Source organism: Chamaea fasciata, unplaced genomic scaffold (genome assembly GCF_029207755.1).
Source record: "Chamaea fasciata isolate MVZ Bird 193981 ecotype frontalis unplaced genomic scaffold, bChaFas1.0.hap1 SCAF_6, whole genome shotgun sequence".
In the NCBI taxonomy this organism is placed as follows: domain Eukaryota; kingdom Metazoa; phylum Chordata; class Aves; order Passeriformes; family Sylviidae; genus Chamaea; species Chamaea fasciata.
In genome coordinates, this window is record NW_027094091.1 from 16,797,534 (window position 1) to 16,824,777 (window position 27,244).

The window sequence follows — 27,244 nt, forward strand, 5'->3', positions numbered from 1 at the left end:
TTACAGTATCGACCATGCTGCAAGCAGTGGTTTTTTAGTCAAACTCTCCATACGGTAAGAATAACAGCCCTCTTAGAAAATGAGGTTAAAATAATCAATATTCCACTGTTCCACATGTAAAAAGGGCATTTAAAATAATCTTCTTGTTTCTAATTTTTACTGCCTTATAAAGAAACAATATTGCTAAGAGGAGGTCATCTCTCTAAGAAAAACAAAGCATCAAGCAATAAAATTTGCACTCAATTGCCCTTAGTGAATGTTCAAGTTGGTTAGTTTGAATCTAAGTATTGTAGCTCTTCCTCAAACACAGTTTAAAATGTCAACAGTAAATTAAATATTCAACAGGTTTTTAAATAGTGCAAAAGGTATATCTTGATCTTATAACAATTCTAGTAAAGACGATGTTAACGCAAATACATTACAAAACAATTTTGATTACAAGACAGTTTGAAAGCAATATGATTGCCTGTAATCATCCTAAAATCTGCTTTTACCCTCCACTACTTTAAATGCGCAGATTTAAAACAGGAATAACAGATTCAGACTTTAACACCTAAGTTTACACTGGCAGTTCTCTGGATGCCAGTTTATTTTTCCTGCAAAATTAAACCACCACAACCAACAACCACAACAGACTGCCACTGATGTGCACGTCGCTCTCGAGGTGACTCGGGTAGTGCCTGACATCCAGTTTACAGGTGCTCCCGCTCTGCTGCAAGAGAATAACCAGAACAGAAAAATGACGAGCCACTGAAAAGCACTCCCTTACCTTCTAAACCTGCTTCAATCAGCCCAAACTGTTCCAACACTTTTACAAAAAGCACAATCACGATCAACACCGCTATCATTTCAAGCCCTTCCAAGTTCATGGTGAGTTAGGTCATGGTCTGACCACCGCCACTGAGGAAAGTGTTCTTCTGCCTGGCTTTCTTTGCAAAGCCATTAAACTAGGCGCGGAAGGCTTCTGCGAGGGAAGGGGGCGAGTGGGAGGGGAGCGGCAGAGAGCACATCCCGGCTACCCCAGCAGAGGCCAGGAGAGGCGGGCGGATCAGCTCCGGCCTGCCGGCACTGCCCGGCTCGGCACTGTCCGGCTCGGCACATCCATGCGGGCAGCGGGGGCCGGCCAGCGGGACACACCCCGGCATCACCCGGGAAAGAGCCTCGGGAGAGGCCGGCGCTGCCGGCGGCTCGTCCCGGCGGGGGGAGCCGCTCCGGGCTGGCGGCGGAGCCAGCGGCGGGCGCGGAGCCGTTGCCGGGGCAACGCGGGGAGCGGGGAGCGCCGGGCACGGGGACAGCCCCGCCGGACAAGGGGACAGCCCCGCCGGGCACGGGGACAGCCCCGCCGGACAAGGGGACAGCCCCGCCGGGCAAGGGGACAGCCCCGCCGGACAAGGGGACAGCCCCGCCGGGCACGGGGACTGCCCCGCCGGGCAAGGGGACAGCCCCGCCGGGCAAGGGGACAGCCCCGCCGGGCACTGGGACTGCCCCGCCTGGCAAGGGGACAGCCCCGCCTGGGAAGGGGACTGCCCCGCCTGGCAAGGGGACAGCCCCGCCGGGCAAGGGGACAGCCCCGCCTGGCAAGGGGACAGCCCCGCCGGGCAAGGGGACAGCCCCGCCTGGCAAGGGGACAGCCCCGCCGGGCACTGGGACAGCCCCGCCGGGCACTGGGACAGCCCCGCCGGACAGGGGACAGCCCCGCCGGGCAAGGGGACTGCCCCGCCCAGCTGCCCCGGCGCTGAGCACGGCTCGGCGTGACACTGGTGCCCCTGGGTGCGGTGCGGGGACTCGTGCCCCGGCTGCCTGTCCCCGCACCGCACCCAGCTGTGGCTGGCTCCAGCCGGAGGATGTGTCTGTCGGTGGGGCACTTGCCAAGTTCTCCGTTAGTTCCTCCGGGTAAAAACAGCCGCCTCGGTACGATGACATTCCACCTGTTGCATGTGGCAAGTAATACATTGTATGTGTAACAGCAAGCTAGGAATCCTTTGTTTGTTGGTTTGTTGGGGGGAGTTGTAATTATAGAAAAACAAACAAACAAAACCCCAAAAAGCTGTCTCAGATTCTTTAAGGCTTATTCTGTGGGCTGATTTGGAAAACAAAAATTGTAAAGACAGATAAAGAATCATAGTCTGAACCATAGAATGGTTTGGTTTGGAAGGGACCTTAAAGATCATCTAGTTCCAATCCCCTCACCAAAGGCAAGGGAACACCTACCACCAGATCAGATTGTTCAAAGCCCCATCCAACCTGCCTGTGAACATTTCCAGGGATGGGGCAAGAAAAAGGAGAAGCAAGCTCATTTTTTAAATTGTTTTTCACTTCAGTGATATTTTCTAAACGAAGTACTTTCCATGGAAAACATTAACAGTGAAATACAGGAATACTGACCACAGGACTGGACTGGTATTTTATACCACTAACAGCCACTGGCCTATCTGCAACAGTCTGCAGTACTGGCATTGTCACATGCAGTGTATTCATAGTTAAGGATTTACTCTTTAAATCCGTTAAAAATTTAGTATCTAAGAAGAAATTTACAATAGAAAAACAGCAGAAAAAACCTCTATTGCAGCAAAAAATGAGCAGGGGAACAATTGCAACAAATTTAATCCTGTCTGGTAGAGCACTGTCCCCCTCATGGCTGAAATCAATTACTGCCAAGGGCTCAGTTTTCTTTCTTTCCTTAGATAAGATTAAAAAAAAAAATCATTGTGTTATGTGAGAATTGGCAGCAACTTCTAAGTCCCCCAGGTATACTTGCATTATAATGGGTGTTGTCATTTCTGAAAACAGTAGAATAAACTGAGAGTAATGGCACTAACAGACTATAGGTACCCTTTTTTGTACAGTGGATAGATAAAGCCTTACAGTGTAATGTTCACACGTCACTATTCTGTGATTTTTACTCAGGATTGGGCTCCCTGAAGCTGCTTAAACTTTTTCTGTCAGCAAATCTATGTTTCAACACTCCATCTTAAATACTGAATTCATTTCAGTTCTGCAGGCAGCTTTTCTTTGGGAATCTTTGCTTTTAATTTGTGCAAACTTTTTCCTTTTTTTTTTTTTTTTCTCTCTCATTCAATCTTTGTTCTAAACAAGGCTAAATGTCTTCTCCCTCTAAGCCATCTTAGCAATGGCTGTAAGGAAAGTAGGTCCAGCTTTCCTTCAATGTGGAACTAAAATAGACTAATTTATCAGCATCAAGAACATAACATCAATCAATTTATCAGCATCAGGAACATAACATTCAGTCTTGTATGCCTTTACCCAAAAGGTGGATACAAGTTGTGTTTTGGGTATGTGCAACATACCCAAAAAACACACCTGAAAGGACACACTCCTTTTAATTAACAGCTTTCAGTAATATTGGTCTGCTGAAAATTTAAAAATGAAAATACTTTTTAAAAGACTTTTTTTAAAGATACTTTTGTGACATTTCCACTTAGGCTGAAAGCAAAAAAGTGGAAAGCAGAGCTTGTGGTGGCAGTGCTGCAAAGCTGGCGGGTGCCATTGCCCTGCAAACTGGAACCACATGGCTGGCAGTGACTAGACAAACATATGTGTCAGGGATCTGCCTCCATAAGTATCAGATGAAGAGAATTTCCCAGAGGTGTAGATCTACTGAACCTATGGCTAATTATGACTCTTCTTCCAAGACACAGCAGAGAAATACAGAAGAAATGAAGAATTAGTATGACGGCTACAGTTTTACAGGTAGATGCCAAAGCACAGTAAGAATGGTAATCTCCAGGGAAGGTAAGGTGTTTGCAAGAAAGCTGTGGCTCAACTTGTGTTTCTCAAGTGCTGTGAACCAGCCATATTAAGCCTTTTTTCTCCTTCTTTTCAATATAACTCTAGGTAATCTAATATGCAGTTTAATACACCTTCCCTCATTAAGTCATTGCTTTTGAGAAAAACAAAAGGTTTTTATAAAACCTTACAATATTTCTCCCATAGGAACACAAAACGGCACAGAGCTTTCTCTGATCTTCACCTTCCTACCTGCTTAAAAATGGACCTGGCTCAATGACAGGTAAGGTTACAAACTGCTTGACATTATTTGTCTCTCCAAGTACCTTTCCAAAAACAGTGATGTGGTGTGTTGGTTTATTTTTTGCTCTCCATAAAGACCAATAAAAAAGTGATCTTCATTTACCTATACGGTTCTATCAAAACGTGACAGGGAGAATGAAGCTAACAATTGAAAGCATTGACACCCTATTTTTTCCTCTTGCCTAACTACAGAAGCCTTCATACATTGTAGAATTAAGCATTTAAAAAGTGTACGAGTAGGAATAGAGGAAACAGGAATGGGAGGAAAGATATTAAATCATAAATTACATGCTATATAGGTGTTTTATACACAAGTGCATGAAGGGTTGTTTTTCTTATTGGTAACTGCAAATTAAAGGTTTCAGTCTTAAAGTATTATAAATGCTGTCCCATTTCCATCAAAGCATTTTGCAGCATTATATTTTACTGTGTGAGTAAATATATTAAATTGAAGTCACTGGTTATATTTTCAGCTAGGAACATATCTAAATGGTCACTTCTCATCTTGTGATGGAGCTATAAACCACAACACAATGACTCCATTTGCTTTACTGTGACTTAGATCCTTGATACCATTAATCTTAACTGCTACAGCTTAATGCTATATATCATGAAATGTTAATGTTAAAAAAAGACCAAATCCATTTGGACTGAAAAGTGACGAGTTAGTCTACAGATGGAGTCCCAGTAATGGTTGTATTTCTTTCTAACACTTCATTTTCTTACACTCTTATGCTCATTTGGATGCTAGTAGGCCACTCCCAGATTTTCATCATGGCTTCCAGGAGGACAATCACTAACCTCTGATATTCCTTACCACCTCTCAAAATAGTTTATGGGAGTCCGGCCTGAAGAAAACAAAATCCATTGGATTTTGTTTAAAACATAAGAGATTAGTGATCAGAGCTAAACTTGATGGCTTTGGATAAAGCAATTGGGGCTGCACATGTGCAATACCAGATTTGGGAAAGGCTATCATTAGTGCGGGAAAGTTAATGATAGAGTTAATTGGCAGAGCTGGGTGCAGAAGTCAATGCACTGCAAGAGAAACATGAAATGGAATAATACCAGTGGGAATTCCATGCTATATGTAAAAACTGAAAACAAAACCTCTAATAGCAGATACAATTTCTTGATTTTGACCAGGAAAAACTTAAATAATACTTTCTTTTAATCGTAAAAATCGTGTTGTAAAGCCAGAGCAATCTAATGATTGCTTTATAAGTCATGTCCCTCCAACTCATTACAAAAATAAATAGGCATATTTTGCCTATTTTTAGTAAGAACTGCTTTGAATAAATATTCCAACAGCCAATAAAATCAATAAAATATGTATTCCATGTAGATATTTAAAAGAAGTTCATAGTTTTTAAATCCTAAAAGGGGAAAACCCATTCTTTCTTTCCAAAGATGAAAAGGGGCCAGAAAACCTTGATGTATCATAAATTCAAATACGTTATTACTTAGCTGCTAGCAGTTATTACACTGCATTCTCCCTTTTTCTTGCTCTTAAATTTACTACTAGCAATATAAATTAAGAGAATGAACTAACACATTATTTTTAAAAATTAAATAAATAAAACATAGTAAATCTTCCAGCTCATCAAATCACTGAGAATACCAGAAAAAAAGATACAAACTTGTCTCTTTTAATTTAACACTTTCTCTTAGTAATTATTTAATGAATCTGAAAAAAAGTGACAAAACGCTATGATGCATTCAGCCACTCTAAATGTGAGGGCCAACACTTTGCAACTTTCCCTGTAGGCATTAAGCCAGCACGACTTCCACAGTTTTCCCAGATTAAACACAGGTAAAAAAAGATCACAGCAGTCCAACATCACAGTGCCTTATTTCTACCTTTTCACAACTTTTATCTAAGTTTACATCCTGAACTTTGTCCAGTGTTTTTCAGCTGTCACAAATGCCAGGGGCTGCCAGAGTTGAGTCTTGATGATGCTTATGTCAGAAGACTACTTCCCTGTCCCACACAGGAAGCCACAGTTACTGATACGCCCTAAACCAGCAGTTCAGACCCATGGCAGCAGGCAGCAATAATTCCATGGTCTGGCATGGAGGTTGTACCTCATCCAAGTTGTCTCCCATGGTGTGAGCAGGGCAGGGCATGATGTAGTCATGAAGCAGAAGTACTGTCTTTTCACACTGGGTGCATAGTTAGATGGCAATACATAAATCCTGGGCTTCTACAGAGCTGATTGAAATAGAAAAAATTACACGCAACAATTACTCATAAGCAGGCTTTTCAAAGACTGGCAGAAAATGTCCTTATGTGCCAACTGAGATGTAATTCCAGTTGAAAAGTATACCTGAACATCTGGATAATACCATAACATCACTCCAGTTTTGGGTTGCTATAAATGTCAGAAGCAGCACAAAATCTGTCAATATATCACTTATTCTTTATAACCTTCTGAATATTATGTGGGTATTCTGGAGCCCTTAAAATGAAATTATGTTTTAAGTTTATCCTTTTCCATGCAGTGAAAATATGCCTCCCTGAATCTGGTAGTATATATTTCTGGAAACTATAACACTAACTGTGACCATGAACGATGTCATCAGAAGGTAGAAATTTTCTCATCACGTACCATTCTGATAACTCCATCTTTGCTACAGGTTCTTATACCTCATTAAAAAGAAAAAAACTTCAAAGATTTTCAATGCCTTAAAAATGTCAGACAACTGTATTTTAAAGCTCGCTGTGGAAACTGAAGAGGAAAAATACTTGGCTGTTTTAATTCCAGAGTTGCAGCTCAGCTGTTTCTTGGTATTTATTTGTGCTACTTCTTTATTAGGAAGGAATATTCTTCCAAGAAACTTAATGATTTTTCAAGTGTTTGCACTTGAGGAAACATACTGAATCATTTTCCAAACTAGAAAAATTCCTAGACTTTCAAATTCGCATAGAATTACAGGAGAGTTACCAGTTGTCATTTGTAAAACTCGTGTTTATCTTCCACAACGAAGAACTAATGTGGGAAGCTTAATTTTGATTCTTGAGATAGTCACAGCTTGTCAAGTGATGGTGCTTTATGATACTTGATTTGATTTCTCTGAATAACACGGCCACAAGGAGCTCAGTGCCACACACAGCTGTGGGATGCCACAGGCCTCCAGCAGCTTATTGCACCATGGGTCATCAGGCCAGTTGGTACACACGACCCACACCTCCAGTACATTTAAGAGATTGTGTTATTCTGCCAAGGTGTAAGCGTGGGAGTTACCACTCATGGCACAAGTAGTTTCATTGAAAGATTCCTGGACATGTCAGTCCTGCAGTCTTTTAAACTGGGTATCACTCATTTCTCCCTTTCTACTTAAAAATGTAGTGTATATTTAATGCCTTAAGAGCAACAGCTCTAAGATTCAGTGTTTCTTCCCTGTTCAGCAACTAAATCTTTAATGCAGGCTTCATGGGTTTGCTCCTCAGCTGTTGTGACCTTCTGTCTTTGTCAAGTGCTGTCTTGCTCCTCTTTATCCACTCAGGATACTGTCACAAAATTAATCTTTCTTGCTTACTAATGCAACTATTTCAGTCTTTGCCTTACATTTCTAAGGGATCCACTTCATCACATGCAAAATATCTGCTGTCACCTTCAAGGCCAGTCCTTAAATACTACTGCCATACCTAGTCACTGTTCACTTTTAGAGAATATTGAGCTGTTAATCCACCCCAGCAATCATTTTAGCCTTACTAATTCATAAATAGACCTCATTCATAAGAAATGTTGCTGGCTTTAATACAGCCCCTTAATATTCTGAAATATTATTATAACTGCATGTGGATGCTGACAGTTTTGAAGCCACAGCTATGGACAGAGGTTGAGAAATTCATGAAACAATGTGGTAAAATTTTCATCCAGAGAGCAATGGGAAAAGACACATCTTTAATAATTAGAAATACCATTAATAATTACAAATACATTCTGTGGTTTGCTACCTCTTTTCCTACATATTATTGGAAAACTGTCAAGCTTTCTGCAGACTTTAGCTATGAACATTGTTTTAAGTTGACTTTATCACAAATATGATTAGGAAATTTATCTGTAGCCTCAAAATAAAGAGACTGACGGAAGAGTTCCTCCCGTTCAGCTGATGCAGCATGTGGATATTCTCCAGCCTTCCTCCTAATCCCTTGTTGGTTCATTAGCAGCTCACTGCAGACAAGAGACTTATGCCAATCAACAGTAAAAGTCCCAGGAAAACCTAGCTCATATGCCCATGGAAAACAACTTGAGAGTTTGGAGAAAGACAGCATTTTTCATAGCTCTGCTTTAAAAACCCAGAGAACCACAAAACAAGACAGAACCAACAAGCTAAGGAAATCTGAAGCCAATGTCTATAGGACCCTTAAGCCCTGGAGTGCTGTTAGTCCAGACAGCAAGCTTCTACTTTGCCCAGAAGTTTTTATTAAGACAAATGACAAATTTTTGTTTGCTTGTTTTTCAGACTGGTTATACAAAGCCAACCAACATCTATTAAAAAAATAAGGCAAGCTGACAGATACACACTCAGTTTCCAATTCTGCCCTATTACCTACTTGGAGCACTCTGAAGCTTCGAGCCCAACAAGTTTCTTCCTAACAATCTGACAGTCTTTAAATTTCTTCCCTGCAGATCTCTGCCGTGTATAAATCTGATACAGCGAAATCCATGTGCCTAAGCAAAGCTTTTAAGTTCAGTCTCAATTTTGTTAGGAGTTTTGGTTTGGGAGGAGGGTGATGCTAAGCCATCTTATTACAGAGACTCATGAAAGGTGCATTAGGGTGACTGAAGAATCATGGGGGATTGCACCATTTTTCTCATGGTCAAAAAAACCACTTAAAAATAACTACACTGACGATATATGTACTAGTATTCTTTACCTCATTGATGGTCCATGACTATTAATGATTGTTTGAAGCCATCTGATGAGGATGGATGGATGGCCTTTTTATGACCAGCTATACAGAAACTCACACTTGGGTGAGCAGTCTCAGCAGACAGTCCAAAGTACATCAGTTGCATGTGTGGTCTTTACAGCACACATTTGAAGAACATTAGTGCAACAATCTAGAAAGACATAAAGCCCTGACATTTTTTAATTAAATTAGCATAAAATTTCTGTGCATTGAGCACCAGCAGTTAGACACTTTCAGTATTGCTAAACTCAGCAGAAATATTCTTAAATTCATGGGCAGGGAATTCTTCTTGTTATTTAAATTGTTTCTCCCTTGCCCATCTTTATGCAATATGAATGCCTGTATCGCTACTTCCTTCCTCATTATTGCACTGTTTGGTTTCCAGGGAATATTTTTCTTTATAAAGTGGTCATTTGCATTAAAAAATATGTATTATTACAGATTCATAATTCTATTGGTTCTTTAGTCCTCATTTCTTTAGTCCTCTGTGCTGCTTGGAAGCTACTTTTATTTAAATTCATATTTGCTGCATTGGAAAGATTAGGTCTTGATTTAAGCCTTCTCCACTTCAGTCTGTAAGGTGAATCTATTTATGTGTGAGTTGGTAACCTTCCAAAATGGTGTGAAAATTTCTGGGGCAAAGACAGACCCAGTGGAGACACAAAAAACAAACAGGACACTAAAATTTATTTACATATTAATTTTTAAATGCATCAAGAGACTCTTGTCCTTTCATTTTAATCTCTTACAAGAATTTCTATTAAAGGCCAGGTAATACTTCCTTTGTTTTTATATTCACTAGCAATATATCATGAAGAGAGCTTCAAATGTTCCAGGGAGTTCAGGAATGTAAAACAGTGTGAAATACAACATGTAATGCACCTCATTTGTCAAAACAAACAAAAAACCGAGTGGGACACATGCAAAGCTTCACTGCAGTTAGATATTTATTTCTTTTGCTTTCTCTAAACACTTCATTGGTTATTTGATAGATGGTCAATCCCCACTGAGTAAAAGAGCCCACATTTTCTCCTCATCTGTTGAAAACACAAAAGGGCTTACTCAAATAGCAAGGTTGAGCACTTTAAGGACAGGCATCAGAGGATGCATGAGGTGCATGATAGCCCAGTAAAAATCTTTCATGCAGCTGAATATCAGTTTACATGACAGAGAAAGGATTAATTTCCACAGGCTGTCAGATGATTAAAATATTCTGCAGAGTAAAACAAACAAACAAAATTGATTGCTTCCCTTCACATGGAAGATTTAAAAATGCAATTGAAGCAAGTAGACTGTGTCTGTTCTCTGTCTGGAAAAGTACTTATGCTAAAATTGTGCTAGCTAGGTTAAAACCAAACCCAAGACTTCTAGACCAATATTTTGAGATCACCTGCAAAACCAGTAAAGTCTAAAACTAAACAGCAGTAAAGGAAGAGCAGTATGGAAGAAGGAAAAGATATTCTGAAACATTTTCTTTTCCTCAAGCTGGGAACCAGACAAAATTGAAATGGCATCCTAAGACTGCAACATAGAAATTAATTTTAGAATATAAATTAGATCCACCCATGAATAAAGTCCTATCAGAGGACAGGCGAACTGTGAAATGAAATATAGACATACAACATGGTAGTGGCTGGAGGCAACAGACATACGTGTCTTATATTCCCTTTGCATTATCTGTATGCTCCTCCTTTGCAACTTCAGGTTGGGTTTTCTTCCCCCTGAGAACTATCCCTCTGACCTATTTGCAGTGTTTTGCATCAGAAGAGAAAACCTGAGCTCCGTATTCAAAGCAAACAGCAGGGTCTGGCAAAGGAAACCCTTGGGAGCAGAGGTACTTGCCAATAGAGAACTTTTCCATAGAAATCCAATGCAGCAGCACTGATGGCTGGAGGCAGAGACCACAACTTCTTTTCAGTTTTCCTGCACATCAGGGAGGCAGACTATAGAAAGATGGCAACATGAGTTTGTTTCTGTTTCCCAGTATCCACCTGCTCCACAATGTAGGCTACACAACTTCCTCAGGGAAAGTAGGATCCCCACAGTATCCAACTGTGTGTATTCCACTTCCCACAAATAGAACCAGGCTCAGGACTTTTCCCATGGTTTTACCTCTAAAAATGTTACAAACCTAAAGCCATGACTTCTTGATTCCTGTTTTGAAATCTACCTGACATGGTCTGTGTACTTTACTGTATTTAATTGATGGCAGAGTTTCAGCTCTCTAGTTCTGAGCAGTATTTTCATCTTATTGCTTGCAGAACTTTTCATTTAAGTATAATTTTTCTCGATATTCTCTGGCTTTTTTTGTGTCCTTGCACTATTTCCTGCTGCCTTTTCCAGTCACTAACAGTGTATCCTTCGAGATTGTATCTTTCTTAGATGGTGTTACAACATGCTAGTTAAGACTAGAAAGCACAGAACAAAACACTTCTAACAAGAAAGCCCAGGATGTAGCTTTTTTGCTTAATAATAGATTTAACCCACCTGCCAACCTCTGTAAACATAATGGAGTAACTTGTCTGATAAATGGAGGGAAAATACCAAAGAAGTATTTGATTAAATATTCAGAAAGAACACAATTAATTTTAAAACAATGTTATAGTCCCTATAACTGCTAAGGTAGGAGTCATAGGTACAAAAGTCTGTGGAGTCTTGGGAGTATGAGCTAAATATTTAGGTGTCTGTTCTAACAATATTGATTTTGTGACGTCAGAGTAATGCTGATCCTTCTCCTTAATGAGATGTTAATTAATTAACTTAATAGTTGCTTGATATAAGTGGCTTTCAAAAGTCATCACTATTAGGCATTTCACAGCTTCTAATTAAAAAAAATAAATGAAATGGACAGTAAAGGAACAGAACTTTTGTCATATTACAACCCAATAATTAACGAAGTATGAAAACTTTTGAGATAGGCCTACAATTGAAGATGTTCTGCAGACAGGGGAGGTGTCACGGGTAACCCAAGATGCCATCGCACCCCGTATCTGCCTCTGCTCAGAATTGTTATTGTCTCTTTCTGACTCTGGTAAAGGAAGCAGGGTGGTACTGCAGGTACTGCTTTAAATTCTGCTTGGGCAGGCAGCTCTTGCCTTTCTGCTGTGAGTTTTTACCTCGCTGGGCTCTTGGTCTTTGCTTAGGCAGAGCTCTCTGGCCACATGGCTTGGCTCTTGGTTTCTTGCTATGGGGCCAAGGCGGCGCAGGCAGAGGCTCTTCCTTTCTGGATTCTCTTTTTGTTGGTTTCTTCTCACTTGGAGAGACTGCAGATGCCAGGTCTGAGCTGCCTGGGCTCCCGCTCCAGGAGAGAAGACTGGAGTTGCCCCAGCCCAGCCACCTTGCCTTGCCTGCTCCTGTTGTCTCCTGCCACAAGGACAGCGAATGCCTCCTGAGGGTTTCTAGTCCTTCAGAGAATGTACTGGAGAATAGCAGTGGGAGCTCCAGCTGGGAAGATGAGCAGAACAGAGTGGGGTGGGGGAAGGCTGACACCTTCTTTCCCTCTGTCCTTTGACCCACACCCTGAGCTGAGGAGCACCATCCTGGCGGGAAGCATACCTGGCGGGTTTGGGTCTCTGTTCTGGGGAGTCTGCCACATTCAGCAGTTTTGTATCTGGTGGTTACCTATTGACTGTTGCTGTTCCTTATAATAGTAAACTGTTATTTTTTCACTGACATCTACTTGTTTTTGTTCCTTTTTCGCGGAAAGGACTTGGTTGAACCTATAAAGAGAGTCAACTCAGTACAGAGTTCTCCTTTAAATTGTTTTAAACTAAGACAAAGGATTATCAGACTGTCCTTGGTTTGGTTTTGTTCACTCATATGGGGAGAATATTCAATGATCTTGAACAAAATCTGAAACATTTTGAAAAACTGCATGATTTGCAGTCGTTCCTCATTGTAATGACTTACATTGGTAAAACTTGTTCTGTGCATGAAGCTTTGAATCTGTCCTATTCCCAAATCACTACTTCATATTGTTGCAAAAGTAGCTGAAGTGTCAAGCTAAAGATTTAATATCATAATTATCTGAAACTAGAGCTGTATTTTAGCAATCACTATCAGAGATGCTGCTGAGAGTTAAGTTCATCCAGAACTTACACTGACGTTCCAAACCCAGGATAACCGAAGCTGAATGAACCCACAGAAAACATGGGCTATACAATACAACAATAACACCCCCCTCCTATATTTGCCTTCGATATAGAAGACTTAAAATATAGCTAGCAAAAAATGTTCTGAGCGAAGCATCAACTAAAAAAAAAAATTCAAACAATTTTTTTCAAGGAATGGAGACTCAGTTGTACATTTTTACGGGTTCTCAGAAATTCACCTTGTCCAGTCCCTTGCATTGCAGTTTACTTATTTTTTTTTTAATTAAAAAAAAAATTAAAAATTAGAGCACACGGTCCTGAACTCTAATACTTAATTACTCTCTAAAAGTCGAACTCAACCCCAACCCAGTGTTTTCCCCAATACTTTTTCTTCTATTTGATCCAACTCAATTCTTTTCTATTCATACATCTCTGTAAACCAGTTCCTCATGGAAGTAGATCTGGGGTAAAAATTTAAACTGAAGCTATTAGAATTCTCTGAAGCAGTAATTTAATTTTCATATTTTCATATTAATCTACTTATGATGCTCTGGTACATTTTTTTTAACTGAATATCTAAGATGTTCTTGTTATTTTTAAGACAGTTTTTCGAAAATTGAAAACAAAGCAAACAAAAAAGGGTTTGGGAAATGCATTTCCCTAACAGAAAAATATAGAATATGAGAACCATCCAGAATAAATTCTAAATTATTCCACTGTGGTGGGAAATTTAACTTTTATTCACACTGACTACTGACTGCTTTGCTTTTACATAATGTATACTTTCTTCATTTCAGTAAAAAACTTCCCTAGGCATTGACTGTGTTCTTATATACATTCAAAATGTCATCCCAGGTGTATGGTATCCTAACTGATAAATGTTAATAAAATAAAAAAAAATAAAATGCATAAGCTTTGTATTTAGGTGAAACATGATTGAACTGAAAAATCTGATTTCTATTTAATTGGGAAATCACTGAATACCACTTTTTCTATAAAAACATTTGGCCCCTCAAATTCAGATCAGCTTCAGCCAGAAAATTTATCCGAGGTGTACAGTGTTTAATGGAGGTCAGCATATATCCAGGACTCACACGAATACACACTATGGTCATGTTCACCCAAAAAAAGGAAAAAAAGCAGTGTCTGGAGACTCACAGTCTGTTTGTTCATTGCATTGGGAAAGAAAGTCCTGCCAGAAACCTTGCAAATACCAAGAACATCTGCACAATGGTTTTGTTTTTCAAGCACTCCACTAACTGAAAGATAAATGAAATTAGACGTAGGCATAGAGTTCCTGACTTGCTAAAACAATTTTATTTTTTAATAAATATAAATTTATATTGAAAATTCAAGCCAGTGCTTGCTGCATGAAACAAATTTAGCATTGATATGCCAGTTTTGGCCGCACAGTCAACTCATTCTGTAGTAAATGTTTAAGATAAGATCCATTTCAAAGAATTTTGATCAGAAATACATTTTTCTTACCTGATGAACTCTTTTGGAGAAATTCTTTATTCCAGCAGATAAACTACTTTATACAGAGGGAGCTGCTGCCAAATTTTCAACATATAAATTATTCTGTACTTGAATGTGTTGATACTTTGGCAGAGAGGAGCCCTAAATAACTGTCTCATTGCATGTTAACAGTTCATGTGGCTGGCTTTCAATTCTGTGTAATTTACTAAACACTAGAGAGCTTTATTACAAGGTTCAGGATAAATGAAATGAAAATCAAGTACAAATGAAGCATGGGTCATCCATGAGCAGAATTCAATGACACTGGAAAGCAGGATAGCATCTGTCACACGATCCAAAAAGACAGATGGACTTCCAGTGCATCTGCTCATAGAAAATAAAATGGTTTGGCTGAGGTTTAGCTGTGTTTTGTTTGAAAATAAGAAAAATGTCCTAATAAATTGGGCTAAGACTCATCTGGACACACTTTTGATTCTGCCTTAGTGTAGACACAGTCCCCTTTGGAATAAGTGAAAGAATGAGAAAGCATGAGATTTCACAGAGATAAGAGGAATTATCTGTGAGATACTGCCTCTCTTCTCCTAATTGAATGAACTCAGCTAAAACCAACCAAACAATCAAAAAATCAAAACCTCCATGCAATCTGTGACACAACCAGTGAGCAACAAGACCTACATAAGTCAGTGGTCCCAAAGGTACTGGACCTAATTTGCTATTGATTTGTAATATACAGTCTTTTACATAAGTACAAAATGGGTTTAAAATGTTCCCAGCTCAAAATGCTACATGGCATTTATTTAGTACTGAAGTACTAAACAGCATGCTGGCACACTTGTATTTAGTATTTAAAATAAGTGTGCCAGCATTAGAAAGGTGACCATGGTCAGCTGGAGACTGCAAAGCAAGACTTTTTTTTTTTTTTTTTTCAAGTTGATGCTTACAATTTTAGCCTCAAGATTTACGTTTGACACTACTAACTGAAAATGAAAGGGTAAAGACAGAATGAGGTATTCTGTATTTTTTCTCTCCAGTTGTGCGTCATGGGTTTTGTAAAGAACATGTTATTCTATTTCATCAGGGTGGAGCAGAATTGCTTATCTTCGCCCAAGTGGGTCAGTATCGCTTATCAGATGGTGGAGTGCTACTTATCTCTCTTCATTGTTTCACTACTCCCATGGGAATGTCTTCTGCTAATGGACAATTAAGGGCTCATCAATGACATTACACATTACACTGCACTATTGTAAGCTGCTCCACACCAGGAGGAGGAGCCAAACCATCTTCACCTAGATAAAAAGGAGCCACAATGCCACCAGGTATCCAGTTTTCCACCGGATCCCTGGAGGAAGACTGGACCCATCTCACCATTACTGGACCCTTTTTCTTCAACGGGACCATCTCTACTCCAACAGAACCACATCTGCCGCTCCAGGAGGGCTTACTTTGGACTGCTTCCAACACCCTGACCAACAGGGTGTCAGGTTGTATTTCTGACTCTGTCAGGGTTTTCTAGGATTTCTTCTTTGTTTATTTGCTTGCTTATTCTTCTGTACTACAACATCTGTATTTTTATATCCCTAGTAAAGAACTGCTATACCTATTCCCAAAATCTTTGCCTGACAGCCTTTTAATTGCAAATTTATGATAATTTGGAAGAGGGGGGAGGGGCTTACATTTTAAGGAAAACTCCAACCCTCCCTGGCAGATACCTGTCTATCCAAACCAAGACATTGTGTCATGGCCTTGCAGCCTGTTGGCTGTGCTTTTGGACAGTATATGGCAACATGGAATTTTCTCTGTGGAGCACTTGTATTGCTGGAGCCTGAACATGGGGAACTGCTTAGTCTTGTTACAACTACTGATAATTCCTGTGCAACTAGTTGTTAACTGCTGCAAGGGACAGCTGGGTATTAAGTTGTCTCTGCTCACTAACTAGTTAATAATTTATGTCTTAACTTACACAGAGGACAGCTATACTTTTAACCTACTCTCACAGCTTGTGCCATGAGGGGAGAAAGAGGATTCCCAGCTGCTAGAATCTGCACGGGGCAGCACAGACCCCAATGGAAAGTCTGCTTGCCATAACTTGTTTCTTTCTGCAGAAACAGCTAAGCAAGGAACTTGCTTTAAAGGAAAAGATTTTAGTCATCCTGAAAACAGATACCTTGTATTCTGGATAACTAGTCAAATTAAAAGTTTCTTACCAAAGTATGAATCAGTTCTAAAAAAAAAAACAAACAAAAACCACAAACATTTCACCCCTCCACCCCCCTGGCCTCCCCAAAAAACAACTTATTGAAATCCAGTGCCTTATTTAGGCTATGCTGTTTGATGTTTATATCAAATAAAGGACACTCACAACAAAATTCAGCTCAGTATTTCTGCCTGCTTGATGGAGAGCCTTGGACTGTCTTTACCTTTTTAAAAATAGAAGGCACATGAATAGGCATGCACCTCAGGTTTTTTAGAGAAATGAGTCACAGCTTTTCAATTATGTTTATTTTCTTGCACCTTTATTTTCAATTTAAGAAAAATACCTTATTTGTAAATCCTACTGCATCCTTTTCAAAATCCTGTGAACATAGTTAATCTCACCTCATGTGATTGGGATAACAGCAATAATAGCACTGTGAAAAGCAACAGGCCTCATTGTTACTGTGGTTTATTGAAGCAGATAATGAGATCTGGTGGGTTACCTTGAGAGGAATATTGACAAGTAGCACTTTACTCTGTAAATATTCTTGTCCATGAGTTAGATTCTGTGCAAAGAAAAAATCAGTTTCCATTATGAATTCAACTTCACCAATGTATTAGTGTATTCTGGGAAGTGCTTCATTTCTGTATATATGGGCTCTTCCCAACCAATAGTACACAGAATTTGATGTCTTCCCCAAAAGCTCAAAGTGTTTGTCAGAAGTGTTTTGCAGGAATATTTGTTGCTGACATTTACATGGGGAAACAAAGTAACAGGTAGAGAGCTGCTTTTGATAACATAGTTAAAGAGCCAAAAGTATATTCTGCATATCCTGTTGTCCATCCTGGTATTCTGTCTGCTGTAATAAAGCCTAAAGTACCTACAACACTCTAATTTTGTTGTTGCAATTTCTGTTACTGTTTAAGTATGCTATGCTGCTGTGAAAGATTGAAAGAAGGAAAGGCAGAGTACAGCTCTGGCTGTGAAAAAAAATTTGGAAAAGGGAGAAGTAGACTTACTTTATAAAGTAACATCTGACTATGGGGTCAAGATTAAAGAGTCTCCAAAATTCTTTGAAATTTTCATCTTAAAGGTAAAGAGTTTCTTCATAAGAAGTCTCAACTATAATGTCTAATAAATTGTTGAAGCTCACAAACCCTTTGAAATCCAGTGTGCAAAAGGTTCTGGATGAAATGGCATAGGATGCTACCTATGCTACATAGAGGCTTCTGGAAATCCTGCAGCTAAAAATAATCAGGAATGCTAGAACTTAGCTTAGCAGTACCTTAGTTCCAATTTTTACCCAAAGTAATATCAAATCTTGATCTAAGCAATGTGAGGAACAAGTGGATGACATACCAGAACAAAGGAGCTGAATTCACTGCCTGATTGGTATTAACCATTTTTCCTCATTTTGCACTGTATTAGTTGGGCCTGAAAAAGCATTGGAGTTCACAAACTTCAGTTTTTTATATTCTGGGAATAAGGAACAGATATTTCAACACAATTTCTCACTTGATGTAACATCATAATCCAAATCTCTTTTCATGTTGCCTTACAAATGTTAAATGGGAGAAAGGAAAGTTTGGAATCACTTAGAAATAACAGGGTGATAAAAGTTTGAGAAAGTGTGCATGGCTTATAGCTATGATGGGTTTTGATTTGAATTGCACATAGGATTGGAACACCTTCTAGGTAATGCCTAATACACACCCATAAAATGTATTCAGCAAGTGAAAAAACTTCTGGATTTTGACATTCCCTAGAACTGACCCATGACCAGATATACAGTGAGAACAGTGTGCTGGGACATGCCCTTCCTGTCTGGTGTGTACTGAGAATCCCTCAGAGTTTGCACAGAACTGCTGACATCACAGTCATAGGCAGGGGGCCTAGTGAGGACCAGCTGCCAAAAAAACTCACTTGAGCATGTCTGAAAGCCATATATTCAGATGTCAGCTTGTATGAAGCTACATCTTTACATGAGCTGCCTGATGATTAGGAAATTCCAAGAGATTGCTGTGTACATGCTAAAGCTTTCAGATTATCCAGGGTACTCTGTAAACTGTGGGAGCTCAAAAAAAATTCCCAGATTTCTGAAATTGTTTTCAGGGAAAGACAGACCTCTTAACTCATAACAACACATTCAACTCAGAGAAAACAAGACAATTCTGCCTAGATCTGGTTGTCATACTTCAGTTAAAATTATGGCACTACTTGCCATGAGGAACAGATATAACCACTATATATGTAAATCATGCAAAACAGAATGCATATTCATTTATTAGGTAGAAATCAAAGTGGAATGTATGTTTCCGAGACTGAAGCTAAAGAAAAATGAGGTAGATTTGCTCATCCCACCCCAGTTTTATTTGAAAACCTGTAGTAACTGTGTGAGAAAACAAAATGTTGGATTACGGCAGAAGAACATTCCAAGGCAGAGAGAGACACTGTAATGGATTTATCTTTGTACTATCAGAAAGGTCAAAGGGAATCTGATTGAAAGTTTTACCTCTCTTATTTGAGTTCCAGTCAATAGAAATGAAATAAAATAGGGCAGGCTCACCACAGCTCCTGTCAGACTTTTCTGTTACTTGTCAGAAAATAGGAAGTTAAAAAGAAAAAAGTTTCCTATCACTACATCCACTCAGGGTATCAACAATTGGGAAAGCACAATATTCTAAGTCTTAAAAGCGATAATTTTCTTCCCACACTGCCTGTGAAGATGAAAAGATAGAGTTCAATGTCTGTATGTGGAAGAAACTGAGAAGTGGTTTCTGCAGGAAGCTTTGGAATGCCTGCATTAAACAAGGGGGCCTTTAAATTAAATATTGTATGTAGCTGAAGGAGGAAAATGTATTGAAATGATAGAAAAGAAAGAAAAGTTCAGAGTTATGAGTATACTATGCAGACTGGTTGAACTAAAGGGTGGGTATGAAATGAGATGCTTGCAGGCCACAAAGAAAAGGTTGAAGAGACTTAGGCAAGAAATTTCATTTTTCCACCTGTCTGTAATTTTTCCCTTCCTTTTTGTTTCATCACTGGGGATCTTTTCCTTATATTCTCACTATGTAAATATATTTACATTTACACAAATGAGCATTTATTTACATTTCACATTTGCATGTCTACTCTTTTTTTGTCTCAAGACCTTGGCAGGGGTACCTTTACTCTCCCGTGAGAATTTATGGAATATACATAGGTCCCTAAATCATGCCTGACAGCTTCAGTTAATGTGGGCAGGTAGCTTTTACTCTATGAAATACGCTTCATCCATAACAATTAAAGCGTACTGCACAAGTTATGTGAGGAAGAGATGGAGGGTGTGTAAAGAGTTAAAGCTTCCATGGTAACCTCAGCAGTGAGCATGCAATTGGTTCATTTGGTCCCTTCTGTCACGTCTTGATTCCATGCCAACAAATCATGAACTGTCCATCATTTACACATCTATTTTTAGAGCATCCTCAGCTGCTTTCAATAAAATGATAAATGATACATGTTCACAGAGGGCTCTTACTGTTCATAGAAAGGGCTGATTCCATCTGAAATGCAAGGCTGGAACTCTGGAGCAGAACATGACAAAGGTACTGACCTACAGTAAAATCAGATTAGAGGTTTTGGTCAACCTGCCCTTTGCTTTTCTAAGCAGCAACCTTTCCTAACTAAAGGTAAAAAAATCTATTCCAACAATGCTCAAATATGCTTGTTGCAAATAAGGGAATTGTTTCAAAAGGCTGGTTTACCTGTAGAGCCACTCTCAAGTGAGAGACGTTTAGTAATTACCTCAACTGTACTAAAGTACCGCTTTTGGGCTTTTAACAGGAAGCTAAACATGTTTAAATAATGAGATATGACCACTGCAAACATGGAATCTTTAATAATGCATTTCTTTAGGAGACAGCTCTATTCACGCAGGATGCCCAATTACTACAGTCAAACAATGAACACAAACTGCTTATGTTGTACCAGCAATTCATTGGCATGCCTGCACAACAACAACAGCAACAAAAAGGCAGAATATATATATAAAAATGGGAGAAAGACACTTTGTTGATGAAAAATAAAGTGTTGGGGTAGTCAGAAGTGCACCAGAAGTAATATCATACCACGGCATGGAAACTCAACAGAAAATTTTCCACTTAAAATACCCTAACTGCCTACAGCCAATAATGCCTTAAAGAAGCAAAACAATTCCTCAGCGTTGTAAGTTTGCTTCTCTTTTTGCTTGGCCTTTACCACATTTTTCCTAATTCTGAATACTCTGCACTCACTTTTCCTTGCTCCAGTAACACTTGCTAGACTTATAGAGTATGTCCTAGGTTTTCAAGCCAAGTTTCACATACAAACTCAGGCTGCTGTTTTATTTCATAATATATCCTGAAGACACACAAGCTACATTATGTCTAAGCACAGGGAATTAACTCAATATTTTTCAAGCTACAGATATGATCTGCAACTAATTTTGAACTACTGCATATTCCCATTAACTCTATAGAATTTAAAATACGGACTGAAAGGTCTTTGCACAAGAGACTGTAGATTTTGAGAGCTGTAATCAGTCACAAATGACCAAAATTCACTCTTAGTTTAAGGGTTTTTCTACATAAAGTCGATTTGCTTTTAGTGTTCAAACATTTTTTACATATGTACTGATGTACTGCAAGGCTAGAGAACTGCAGTTTTCAGATCGTTTTCCTGACAAACAGAATATATTCTGAAAAATCAGAACAGTAATATTATTTCAAAAGTTCTACTTCATTTTCTGATCTGCCTTTTTGTGTGCTAGCAAGAGAGCCTTTTCATAGTAAGAGGTAAATTCCTATTTTAATGCATTATATTACTTTAGAAGGAAAAAAAAAAAGTGGTAATTTTTAATAGTTCCTTTTCTATATATTTGTCTGAAAACAGTAAAAAATATTGATAATTGAGGTTTGAAATAATACTTTAAAAATTACCATTAGTTTTTCACAGAAGGACAGGTAAAATTACAGTACTGTTTTTGTCAGACGTTCCAAAGAAAACCACAGAATTGCTGCTTCATCAAAATTATCTTCTTGTTCTTCTATAAAAGAAGTCTTCCTCAGGTGTGAACAGAACTCAATTTAACAATTAAGAAAAAATCCTTTTGGTTTCCATGCTACTGGGAAGCACTGGAATTAGACATGATTAAGACATTTCAAAAGAATGGTTCAGTTGCAGCTATCTTATTTGAGACTTGTTGCATGTACTTTGTAAAGAAAATCATTCATAAACTTAGGATTTAAAAAAAAAAAAAAAGAAAAAAACTAACCAAGCCCACAAAGAAAAAAATAATCTGAAAACACCTTTCCAAAAACCAGCCAAACAATTTTATAAAATCAGCTTATCAGCTTTGTTACAAAGCTAATTATAAATGTGCTCAAATGCAATATTCTCTAAGTTCATACATGAGTAGAATTACGTCAAATTTCTCTCAGTCATTCCACATATTGTTTTGGCACCAGTAAGAATTCACTTTCAAAGCTCATTAAAACTTTTAGGGTTTTTTCAGTCTTGCAAAGCCTCTCAGGCCCTTAGTCTTAATCTGACACAAGTGCATAGCAAAATAAGCACCCAGCTCATTAGGAAGATCAGCAGGGAGAGAGGCACTTTCACCATATTCATAAACACAATTACACTTCAGAACCACATCCACTGGGGAAACTGCAGAGCCCAGGTAGGCATAAAAGGGTCATCTCCTGGGACATCCCATGGCATGAGGTGGAACAAAATGCAGCTCCTTGTTAGAGTATGTTGAATTATGCTGAGAGGGTGCTTTGATCACACAACATCTTCCTTCACAAGATTGTAGTTAATTGCTCTCACTGTCACTGCCAAAGCTCTAAAAGGAAGCAAGTGAAGAAAAGGAGAGAGGAAGAAAACAGAAACCTGGTCACAGGTCAGGGAAGAGTCACCTGGGTCTGCTCAGCACTGTCTGCTCCCACGTGCCCTCCACCCATGTCCCTCCTTCTCTGGGTGAGGGGACGGGATTTCCGACCTCTTTCCAGTCCCTCCTGGATCATCAATGAACACAAACAAAACTGAAGGGAAACTACCAGTCAGTCTGTTTAAAACAGATACTTAATATATTTATATTTTTTCTACTATTTTCTCCTTTTTAATTTAACACAAATTGAATAATTTGTGATTTAAAAAATATATAAATACATAATCACTTAGCTGCATGATGGCCATTATTTCAGCGCTGCTTATTTTGTCTGCCACTCCAAACTATTCTTTGAAAATACTGATATACAGTCGATGGAGGTGTTCATTTATGTATTATTGACATAGCACATATGTATAATTTAAATTTACAGGCAGTAATTCTTTGCTCCTCAAAACATCTAGATTTATTAGCAGAGTAAGTTTCTGCTCCATATAAACAAGACTGGTTACATAAGGCTTTTAGAAAAATATTTTCTTGATAAAAAACAGATAAACATGACCCTATTGATGCTATTGTTAATAATTTGGAATATTTGCATAAATGTGAGCAAAGATGAATGACTCTAAACAACACCGTAATTAAGAAACTGAAAGAAACAAAGGACTAATAATACTTTATAACCCTAGATTAGTATATTAGCATACTGTATCTCATATCATCGTGGTAATGTCAGAAAGACAAATAAGCCTGGTTATACCTGAAGCAGTAGCGTAAATAATGCAATCAGTCACAGCAAGGGACCTTTGCTTGCTGTTCATTTTTTACATGAACTCTGTTTTTTAAATAAGGTTTGTCACTGAAATATATATATATGAAAATGAATAAAATTTTTTTGCAATAATATGCAAACTAAATGATCTCTCTGCAACTGACTTACTAGCTGCCATTTCTTAAAAGTAGCAAATCCTTATGCACACTTCAATCTCACACATACTGCTGAAAGAGAATGGCAGATCATTAGTAAAGTGAATTTTTCAGATTTAATGCCAGAAAAACTGCTGGCTTTTTACATGACAACAAAATCTTTTCCTATTGAACATTTCTGATATTTTTTTGAATTAGACAAAGGCAATAAAATTACAAGGAAGTAATAAAATGTCATTTAACTTCGGTTAGTGCTGGTTAATGCTAATTAATGTGTTGCAGCTATTTTGCATTTTATGTTTTGGGGCATGTGCTGCGTTTAGTCCTGAAAACTAGCAGAGGGCACCAGCAATATTTAAATATTTTGCTAAATTTTCTTTGGATGAGCCTCTAAAAAGCAGTGGTCACACTTTTCAAGGACTTCTCAAAACTAAGACTCTCTCATAACTTAACCCTGAACTTATTGAACAATGCTGTCACCACATTTCCCACAAACAATTAATAAAGTCACCTACTGTTCTGAATAACAATCTACAGTAACACAGTCCCTTCTGAGCAGAGTACTTGTAGTACTTGAAGAATGAATTCATTTTTCTCCCATTAAAACTTAAGCTTTAATGTTATGTATCCTATACATACAGCAGGAGGATGGTGGGGAAAATTAAAACATGATACAGAAATATCTATTCTTCCTGGATCTCTAAGTTTTTCACTGCCCATTCAGGATACCTTTGTAAGTAACACTGTCATTTTGTCTGTACATCCATACCCTTGTCCTAGGCTAAGCACTGGAAATCACTGCATCTAGCAAAAAACAAACTAAAGTGTATACATTAATTGCTGATTTCACTGTTTGGAGCAGAAGGTGGGGACATGCATTCCTCAGGCTTTCTAGACCATGCTTTAACCAGGCCCTGTAATCTCTATATTGACAGCACTCTTTCCTAATTGAGGAGAGACCTGACAGTTGTGCAGCATGGTGGTGTTGTAGTAATAACAAACTGTTTCTTCTGTAATAGTTACATGTATGTGAAAAAGATGAGTAAGGCTCTTAAGGTAGATTCTCCTTGGAAATCTGAAGAAAACACATACCAGCAATGTGACAATAAGACAGGAAGCGTTCAAAGACACTTTTTTATTGTATCTTGGACAATCTTAACACCAAAATATAAGGCTAGTCTGCTTTCTTTCTACCTCTTCAAAACATTTTATATCAAACAAATTCGACTGTGCTGCATGGTTAAGTAGGCAGGCACATATGAGTAACAGCAGAAATCTTGTTCTTTAATTCATTGTACTCTTATATGTGGTTAGAAAGATTACCTTATTTTAATGAAAATTTTAGCAGTATATTAAACACTGAAATGTGCCCATAATCAAATACTAAGACTAAGAAATTTTTTTCTTGAAAGTGCCTTATTTTTAATGACTTTTAATGACTTAATTTTTATACTGTGAAGAAACAAAATATTAGTTTGATTTCAAGTCAACAACTGAGTGACAGATTCAAGTTTGAAATTCAGTTGTTCCATTTAATAAGTCTCCTAGCCCCAAAACCATAGAGGAGGCAACACAATGCAATTCATGGGTTTTGGAGGCCAGAGAAAAAGAGCAGTATTTTGGGTGTGTTTGGTGACAAATATTCCCAGAATGATGCCATAAGCCTATAACCTGGATGTGAGTGTAGATTTGCACTGCAGTTTCTACCTGGAAAGTACAGAAATAAAACCCTAAATCATTTCAGTTCTCAGTTTACCTGTCCATAGCCATGAAATTAAAAAACAAACAAACAAAACCCCCAACAAATTAAAAAAAAAAAAAAAAAAACAAACAAAAAAAAACACCAAACAAAAACCCAGAAGACATGGAGAGCACCAAGCGCTATCTGGAATGCCCAAAAATGTTCTCTAGCACCTGAAAGCCAGATATTACCCCAGGTGTTAAAAAGTTCAGCAAATACTGGAAACAGGAGTTTAAGTCACTTTTTCATCACTACTTTTTCTTGCACTGACTCTGGCCAGGAAAAACTGAAATGCCTATGACAGCTCCATCTTATATTTGACAACAGTGACTAGCAGTGGCATCTGGCACATTTGCAGTGGTTCTGAGTAATGTCAGCTCTCACTGAGCATGCATATGAAAATCAAGAGCCAATCTGACTTCAAATCAAAGGAATTTTTTGCTGAGAGACTCACAAAAGAGAGTTATATAAGGATCAGCTGAAATACCAAAATTCATGGAGAGGTTGATCACAATCACACAAACCTCTCTCTCAAGTATTCCTGCTCACTCTCTGCACTTCAGCACAAGAGTGTGCAATTACCCAAGCTGCTGGCTCTCCTGGGGCTCTCCATATGCTTGTTAGAACAAGTATTTGGAAATGCAGGGACCTGAGAGAAAAGCTGATCCTTTCCTCACTGCTAGATCAAAGAATCAAAGGAAATAAGGACTCTGCTCTGCTTCCTCTCACTTTCTCCATACATGTAGTTAGCACCTCCGACAGAGTTAGCATCTCCGACAGAAAAAAAAAAATTGATGCAGGGCTGTATCTCCTGCTGCTCCCTATTACCTTCTAAATTGAAGGAAAGAGAGAGAGCCCTTCAGCTCAGCATCCTGTTTCTTCACATCTATGTGGCTTGTGCTGTGCCAGGTAAAAAAAGGGAGGATACACTGTTCTCTTCTATTACTTATTTAACAATTTCTATAGAAACAAACTCAGTAGAGAAAAAGGCTCCAGCTTCTAGGATGTCTTCCTTCTCAAAAATGTAATTATACAATTCTTTTTCACATAAAGCAAGTGTAGTTCAAAAGACAGCGAAACCTTGTCTCTCCTCCCCAATACTGAAATCAGTTTAAACAAGAAAGAAGTCTGTGCCTGCTGTTTTGGGAGTAGGAAGGAAAAATCTTTTGAGAAAAGTGGTGATAATGAATCCATCCATGCTTCAAATCACTTTTCTTCTGAAGCTCCAATGATTTCTGCCTCTGTTTCATCTCTGCTCTTCCTTCAGTTATTAGCACTCTACTTTCCTCCCTCCCAGGCCATAAAATCTTTAGGAAACTGTGAAGCTAAAGGTTTATTTGTTTAATAAAGACTAACTCTTGTATGGGTACTTTGTGATGTGAGAAGACAGATATATGGGGGTTTTTTTTCTCTCAATACTGATTCGATTCTTCTGTTTAGACCCCTCTCTGTTAAAAAGACATAATTTTATTTTACTGTGCTAAACTGACCAACACCATGCAGAACAAAGAGCAAAAAAGCTATTGGTAACTCAAAAGTTATAAGACTACTTTCAATCTCTTCTCCTTTCCATGTGCATTTCAGCTTTGTCCATAAAACATAGAACATAAGGCAGTTCTTTTTCTTGAAGGATTTTTCAGAATTTCAGCCATGACTTTCTTTTCTCTGAAGTACACTTTTCAATCAAAAACTGTTTTACTTTCTTTCTGCAATGGCAAGGACTGGTTAAAATGACAAAGTTCATAACAAGAAATTTTTAAACAACCTTGTAACTATACATCAAGGACCAACGAAAAACTTGGATAGGAAAAATAACAAGTAAACTTACCAATTTACATGTAGCAGTAGAAATAAACTTCTTACCCTGTAGGAGAAGGTAATACACGTGACCTTACCAGGTAAGTAACAGCTGTGTTAATTACCCAACACAGCCTTG

At 38.5% G+C, this 27,244-nt stretch overlaps 1 protein-coding gene and 1 long non-coding RNA gene across 6 annotated transcripts in view; both read right to left on the bottom strand.

The window, feature by feature from the left end:
* The window catches only part of KCNIP4 (potassium voltage-gated channel interacting protein 4), a 391,381-nt gene that overhangs the window by 176,154 nt on the left and 187,983 nt on the right, over positions 1–27,244 (bottom strand). The window contains exon 1 of one of the 5 annotated variants that reach the window (XM_066185536.1): positions 770–954. The exons of the other annotated variants lie outside the window; for them this stretch is intronic. Within the exon in view, the coding sequence (XP_066041633.1) occupies positions 770–869 (100 nt within the window). The 5' untranslated portion in view covers positions 870–954. Of the gene's footprint in view, positions 1–769; positions 955–27,244 lie in introns of those variants that run through there. 5 annotated transcript variants of the gene reach the window in all.
* On the bottom strand, positions 20,594–27,225 carry LOC136290551 (uncharacterized). Its single transcript, XR_010721197.1, has 2 exons — positions 27,137–27,225; positions 20,594–22,595 (listed from the first exon to the last, which is right to left on the bottom strand). It is a non-coding gene; the product is annotated as an uncharacterized lncRNA (long non-coding RNA).